We start from the raw sequence: 7,643 nt of genomic DNA, 5'->3' as shown, positions 1-7,643 counted from the left end.
TGGGACAGCGGGCTCATCCCGGGGTACAGCAAGGGGAGCAGGCAGGAGGCACAATCAGGGGAGCGCCCAGGCCTGATCTCCAGCTCTCCCTGTGGCGGGTGAGGGATTTACTCCAAACGTTTCATTCTTTAAACTATTTCTCAAGTAGGGCTAATCTGTGCCAGTCTCTGACTTTGAAGGGAGGGGACGAGGGGTGCTGTGTTGGGGTTCTCCTCCTCGGGGTCACTTTTGGTTGGACACAAGGATCCCCGAGCCTGCGGAAGCCAAGGTGGGTGTCTCTCAGCCTCATTAAAGGGAGAGTCACAGACACAGGCCTAGAGTGTGGCAGAAGTGTCTTCCTCATCCTGAAAACACACAGTGAATCGCTGGGGACAGGTCTTCTCTGGGCCCTACAAGGAGCCTCCGAATGGCCCATTATTTCCCAACACCTTCTGTAACAGACAGCAAATTCACAAATATTTGCCTTTGTAAACATTTAACTTGCTTCCTGAACTCAGCAAACACTGGAGGGCAGAGCAAGGCTTGTCTGCAGAGTAAGTCATAAAAAGCTGGGCAGCCGGGTGGCCCCTGGGGAGAAGCTGTGGTCAGCACCCTTTATCCAGAGCGTCCTGGAGCCTGCGGCTGGGCTGACCCCCCAGACCCCAGCCTGTTAACCCCCCAGCAGCCCCACAGGGAGGCCCAAGCAGACAGTGTGGCAGAGGAGGAAGGGGCTAGCCAGGGCGCAGGGTGGGGATGGGCAGAGCCCCAGTCCCTGCACGCAGAGCAGACCAGGTGAGTGACCACTGCGCGGCCCTGTTCTGCATCCTTGAGCACCCCTGTGTGTTTCTGTGCAAAGTGGCCCAAGCCCCGGCCCTGGCAGAGGAGTGTGATGTACCCAGCACAGGCGGGATTTCAGCAGGTGCTTGAGAACAGCTCCTGCGACTTGTCCAGCGCTGGTCCCTGCCCGTCTGAGACTGTCTTGGGGGTGCGGGGAGGGCAGAAGCGCAGGGGAAATGCCCAGCAAAGTGGCAAGCCCTGCAGTTGCTCTGAAGAACCCGATTGAGAAAAGGAAGAGAAACCCCAAATGAATCTCTCCGTTTTTAAAATAATCCCCTCAGGAAACAGGTTTGGCAAATTTGCTTTCAATACACACACAAGATCACAGGTGCTTCCCCACAGGTTTCTCCTTACAGAGAGGTAGAACATTCTGAAAGGAGGGAAGACAGATTTGATCTGTGGCTTCTGCTGTATCGAGGCGGGGAGGGCCCTGGAGCTACACGGAGGATTTGGGGCCGCCCCAGAGCCTCTGCAGACGGGAAGGCTCCCCTGTGGGGTCTGAGCAGGGAGTCTGGGCTGCCCTGCTCGGGGCAGGAAGTCACCCTCAGCCAGCGCTGGGCTCGGGAAGGGCGCCAGGCCTCCCCTCCTGCTTGCTTTCTCGGGCCTCCAATGAGCTACCACGGGCTCACACTGCTGTGAAGCAGCACCCCTGAAAGCTGTTCACAGGCCCGTTGGCACGAAAACCACTTTAGTCAGGAAGAAAGAAGACAACTTTTCCTTGGCCACCCCAGAGAACCCCTAGGACAGGGCCTCTGGGCCTGGCTGTACTCAGCATTCTCGAGCAGATGAAACACTCAGCTGCCCGGGCTCATGTCTGGCAATTAGATCAGAATTTCCAGAGTGGAGTCAGGGCCCAGGATCTGTTCCAGGTGACTTTCTTTCCAAGGATGCTAAGGAGCAGCCAGAGTGGAAAGGCCCACATCGCCGCTAACACCCGAGGCCTAGAGAGGAGGCTGGCCGTCACGGCTGCCACCAAGGGGCATTCTCGGCCCCAGGCACTGCCCGAGCAACCACAGTGTGCCTCGTGTCACAGCCCTGCAGCTGCTGTGAGGTGGGAGCATCACTGACTCACTGACAGATGAGGGCAGGGAGGCCCAGAGGTCACAGAGGCCCAGAGGTCACAGAGCCGGGGAGTGGATAGGCTGGAACAGAGCCCAGGCTGACAGCTCAGCCCACATCTCAGCCTCTGCCCCAGCACTCAGGGACGCCTGCCCAGCCCATGGAGGGCCTTCCCGATGTCCTTCATAGCCCAGAGCAGCAGCAGTGATTACCACGACTTCCCAGGTGGGGAAACTGAGGACTTAGTCCATGGAGACTTGCCCCAGATGACTCGCCTCGGGGCGAGCCCACTGTTCCCTCAGCAGGCTGGCTGCAGACCCTGGCTTCCTGAGGCGGTTGGTGTGATGACACCCCTCTGTGGAGAGGAAACTGAGGTCTAGAAAACCAACCGTAGGGCCACCTGTGTGGCCCAGCTACTCTGCTAGGTGAGGTGACGGGGCCACCTCCTCCCACTCCCCATGGTCACCCCCATCACGGGACATGCTTCACGTCCACTGAGAGCATGTGCCCCACTTTCATGAGCCTACACTAACCACCACCTCCCCTTTTCCTCGAACTAGGGGAAACTAGGGGTCACCTCTGGGTGCCACGACTGGAGCCCCTGTAGCATCAAAGCAGCCGTGACTCTGGCCAGCACCTGTGGGAAACACCTGCTCCTTGTGTCAGTCTGCGGAGCCAGGGAAGGCGCTCGGGCTGTGGGGCGCTGGCCCTCTCCCCACACCGCCCTCCCAGACAGCTCCCATGGGTGTTCAGGGAGGGAGCAGCGGCACGTGGAGGAGCCCCTGGGAGCTTTCACACGTCGGGAGCAGCCCAGCACAATGGGCCTTCGCAGGGCTGTGTGATCTGGGGCGCAGAGCAGCTCTGCTCCTCCAGGACGTTTTAGAAAAGGCTCGTGGCTGGAGAACAGAACGCTGCAAGGTTTAAAGGAGAGAGTCAGGCTTTCCCTCCACTTTATAAGCACACCGGGGTGTGTCTGAGCACGGGCTGAGTCATGTACCTGGGGTTCACCTCAGCCTCCCAGGCAGCTGAGGGCAGGTGCCCTCTCCCGGCCTCAGTGTGCTCATCTATAAAAGGGCACCACATGGCCCCTCACTGCCAGGCGGTGAGGAGAGCAAATGACCTGATAGGGGAGCCGACTGCTCCCCACCTCCCCCTTCTTCCTTTCTCATGCAGGTCTCATCTGGAGGGGCCTTGGGCAGAGAAAGGGGCCCCCCACTAGGAGACAGATGGAGCCACTTACTAGCTGAGATCCTCCAGGCCAGGGGCCCACAGGAAGTTCAGTAACCTCTGCAAAGCAGGATAAAGACACCTTCCCTGCCTGTCTGGGAATTGTGGGGAGACTCACTGCTGCCACAGTTTGGAGGGAAACGTGCCAGTACCCACGGGGCTGAAGTGTGCACCCCCCTGGCCCAGAAGGCACCTCCAGGGGCATCTCCCTCGCGAGCAGATGACGCACCAGGGTGTCTCTGCAGTGTTTTCTAGCTTGATGCTGGGAACGAGTGACACCCTGCAGCCCAGACCACATGCTGGGCAGCACCAGCACCTGTGTGGCGTGTTATACGGTGCTGAAGCAGTGGGCAGTGGGCAGCTCTGGGCGGGGCACCTGCTTGATTTGGGATGATGTGGCTGAAGGTTGGGAGAGGTTCTCACCTACGGGTCTCTGGGCCTGCCTATGAGTGACAGGTGACATTCCACCTTTGAGAAACCAACGACGAGCAGAAATGCTGGTCCTGGGTCTATGAGGACGGAGCGTCCACGCATGCCTTGCCTGTGCCAGGCTCTTCCAGGACACAGTGTCCACATCTGGGTAGGAAGCAGCCTGGCCTGGAACCAGGTCTTGAATCTAGAACAATTCTCTCACTCACTGAGCATGTGATCTTGGGCCTCGGACGTCGCATCTGAGCACGGGGGTCTGGGCCAGTGGTGGAAAGGTCCTTCCTGGGCTGGCTTCGCAGGGCCAGGGCCCTAGGCCTCTGCAGAGCACCTTCCCTGAGCATCTTTCTTCCCTGAACAGTGAAGCCCTGTGCCAGCCACCTGGGGAAGCTCTTCCCTGAGTGAGGGACATTGAGATGGCCCAGCTCTGCCTGGAATCTCAGGGACTGTGTGACTCGGCCCCTGAATCACAGGCAGGTTTGCAGACAGACCCACAGCAAACACCCGCCTCTGTGCGTCTCCTCCAACCTGGCCATCAGACTAAACAGTAAGTCTGGGCCTCAGGAATTCCCTCCTGGTGTGATGTTCTGAAGACAGAGCCAAAAACACCCACCCTTCCCTCTCTGTCCTGCACGGACTTCTCCTCACAGGCAGGAAGGGCACGGAGCTCTGTGGAAGAACTCTTGCTTTGTTTCCTGCTGCTTCCACAGCTCCCAGAGCAGAGCCTGGCACACAGCAGGCCTCAGTAAGTGCTGAGCAAAGGAGGACTCCCCCCTTCAGGAGGACCCTCCCTGCGGGCAGGGGAGAGACCCACCTCCTCGTCCCTGGAACCAGCGGGCTGGGGGGTGTTGAAAAGGCAAAGGGGTGTGGGACCAGGAGAGTGGGGCTCCGGCCACGTGCCCTTGAGACTCAGGTCACACAGACCAGCACCCACGGCCACGCCTACTCCCCACGCCTGCTCACAAAACGAAGGCGATGGTGTCTGACCTGCTCTCCCGCTCGGGCGAGGGCCCCCACGGTACTCACCGCTCACGGTGACCTGCGTGCCTGGGCCCGACTTAAGTTCTGTGTCGCCAGGGGCCCCTTTCTGGAACTTCACACAGTAGTAGATCCCCGTGTCTGCTGGGGTGATGTTACTGATGCGGATGGAAAAGTCCCTGTCATCTCTGCCTATGATATTTGAGGCAGTGGTCACTCGGGGGAAGGGGCCTTCTTCTTTTCCTTGTTTGAAACTGTAGACCATCTGCCGGCCTGGCTCCGACCCCCTGAACCACTTAACAGACCCCACAGGGAGCAGGGAGGTCAGGGTGCAGTTCAGAGTGGCCGTCTGTCCCGCTGCCACTGACACGAACTTGTCGGGCTGAAGCACCTGTAGCTCCTCCTCGCCGGCCGCTCCTGCAGGGAAGCACAGGGGTCACTCGCCCGTCCCCGGAGACCCTGCGGGCTTTCTCAGGTGTGAGCACAGGGACTCACTGACAAGCTCAGCACACGGCAGTGTCATCACCTGGACCCCCACAATGAACCTGTGGCGTGAGGCTGTTCCAAATGAGGAAACTGAGGCACAGGGAGGTTGAGCGAGGTGGCAGAGAGTGGGCGTAGTGCCTGGGCCCTCTGCATGTATCACGTCTGAGCTGGGCTCTGGCTTCAAGTGTGAATTTACCAGGAAAGGGTAACAGTGCTCCTGACAGAGGGAACAGCTGGCCAAGGCTCAGCGGGTGGCAGCATGGTGGGGGGCTGGTAGTGGAGGGGAGGAGGAGGTGATGTTCAGGCCTGGCCCAGGGAGCAGGTCCAGACCAGGGAAGCGACTTAGAGCTGGGGCACATGGAGCAGCGGAGAAGCAGAGAAGCAGGAGGCCTTGGCTTTGACGAGACTTACAGCTCTCTGACTGCGCTCTCGGGTGCAAGAGGGGTTGGTGCTCGCCGGCTTCGCAATGCCCAGCGCCGAGGGGTGTGAATGCTGCCTCAGTGCAGTGGCCCCTGAGCCCAGCTTCTGCCCCGACAGTCGCTAGACCCCGTCTCCACTGAGCTCAGGTACCTCGGCCAGGCCAGTGTCCACAAGCGGCATCTGGTCTTTGGAATCCTCTGACCTGCTTTGGAACCCGGCTGGCTTTTCCACCCTGGTTTAGCCACCGTTTTGAGTGCCCACTTCCTTACCCACACAGCAGGCAGGTGTCCCCGAGCCCTCTGCTCTGTTCTGGGGGGAAATGTGACCACACATGCATGTTTCTGTCTCTGAGAAATCACTCCACCAACCCTGCTGCGCCTCACAGGCCAGGCTGCACTGGGTGCTGCGTGCTGGGGACGCTGGGTGGGGGGCCAGGTCAGGCTACCAGCTTGGGCAGCTACTACAGAGTGCTGGAGTCCCACGGTCAGCAGTGGGGAGGCGCCGATGTCCCAAATTGGAGAATATTAGGTCACAGAGACAGAGACCCCAGGCAGAAGAGATGAAAGGAAGAGGGGGATGTGGCCAGCACAGGTGAACAGGCCGGTAAAGATGTGAGACAGGCTGCGGGTGCTCAAAGCAACACACAGTCAGGGGCCCCAAGTTTAAGCAAAGTAGGGGGCGGCGGGGGTTGGGGGACGAGGAGAAAGGACAGATCACCGCGACCTTGGAGAAATGGTGGGGTTGGGAGAACCACGGAGAGAGCAGACGGAGAGGAAGACGGGGGGTGCAGCAGAGAGGGGGTGTGGAGCAGACTGGTGTGGGCGGGGGGGGGGGTCCTTACGCCAGCCCCTTCCCACCTCCCAGCCAGCCCCTTCCCACCTCAGAGCACCCTGGCTCCCAGCGTGACCTTGACCGTCCCAACTGAGCCGCCGTTGCCTTGTGTATCAGGCAGGGCTGCAGACCTGACCATACCCTCTGGGTCCGTCCCGCTGGGCAGGACAGACTGAATTTGCCCCCCAGCCTGGGGCCTGGCACCACCTCAGGGGCAGGAGGAAGATGCCCAGGGGAAAAAGACCCATGGACTCTAATCTGCCTTGATGGGGACAACCAGGCCTCAGAACAGGCCTCTTTGCCGCCTGCCCTTCGTTCCAGTCAATTCCCAGGCCAGGGTCTCCCTGGTCCTCCTGGCAGACAGCAGGGACAGCCTGAGGTCAGCCAGCCTGCCCGGTGCAGGGGAAGAAACCAGCGGACACAGAGCCTGGGGCCGGTGGTCAGTGAGAGCATGGGGAGGTGGACAGGCCTGCCGGGGCGTTCTGGCGGGTGTGCAGTCCAGCCGGGAGACTGGACAAGCCTGAAATGCCACCTGGACCACCTGCAGGAGTGCAGGATCCCCTTTAACCAGCCCGGCAACCCCTCTCGGAGCCCCCATTCCATCTACAGAGTGGGGTGCCGGCATCCACTGCCTGCATGGCCCTGAGGACTCCGACACAGGTGGACAGTGGGTGCCTGCCGCAGTGGTGCGGGCTGAAGCTTAGTTTCAGGTCCCATTATATCAGACACTTTATTTCCATCCTCCATGTCTGAATGGCCATGTCGCCCCCTCTCCCACCCCGCCCCTGCCCGCCGCCAGCACATAACACCCGCCAGGAACTGTTTCCAGGCCCTGCCTGCAACAGTGTCTGTGGGGCCACAACAAATACATGCTGAATGGCCGCATTAATGGATGCAGGAGGGAGGGAGAGAGGGAGGGAGAGAGGGAGGGAGGGGTGTTACTTGCTGGGCAAATCCTCTCCGGGGGGCCTCCTTCCTCACCTGTGACAGGGAGATGCGACAGGCCCGGGTCCTGCCGCTGAGCCCTGCCCACGGGCGCGTAATAAATGGCAGTTATTATTATCCCTCTCAGTAACAGCACACCGGGCTGTGAGTCAGAAGCCGGTGGGGGCCGTGTGAGGGGGCTGTGGAGCAGGCGTGTGTGCTGCATGGGGCTATTCCTGTGTGTGCCGGAGGCCGGCAGTCACACCCCGGCAGGCGATAGGAAAATCTGGAGCGGGGTAGGGCCGTGGCCCCCCACCTTTTTTTTTTTTTTTTCTCCTTTTGAGTTCTCTTTATGATCAGCATCCCGATTTAGGAGAGTTTATTAATTAGCTAGTGTTTATAAAGCGTTTGAAGAATTTTAAAAGTGCGACGTATGTGCCAAATATTATTTTAATCTGTGTATGTGTTTTTTTTCC

General features: G+C 59.7%; 1 protein-coding gene across 2 annotated transcripts in view; it reads right to left on the bottom strand.

Annotated features, from left to right (window-relative positions):
- The window catches only part of LOC101632434 (tyrosine-protein phosphatase non-receptor type substrate 1), a 39,684-nt gene that overhangs the window by 17,048 nt on the left and 14,993 nt on the right, over positions 1–7,643 (bottom strand). For both annotated transcript variants that reach the window (XM_012728357.1, XM_004687336.2), the window contains one exon: positions 4,555–4,923. In XM_012728357.1, coding sequence (XP_012583811.1) covers positions 4,555–4,923 — 369 coding nt within the window. The remainder of the gene's footprint in view (positions 1–4,554; positions 4,924–7,643) is intronic.

This window comes from Condylura cristata, unplaced genomic scaffold (assembly GCF_000260355.1).
Source record: "Condylura cristata isolate star-nosed mole 26May11 unplaced genomic scaffold, ConCri1.0 scaffold00022, whole genome shotgun sequence".
In the NCBI taxonomy this organism is placed as follows: domain Eukaryota; kingdom Metazoa; phylum Chordata; class Mammalia; order Eulipotyphla; family Talpidae; genus Condylura; species Condylura cristata.
Note: the sequence above shows the minus strand (reverse complement) of the source record. Positions and strands in the feature narration are given on the sequence as shown.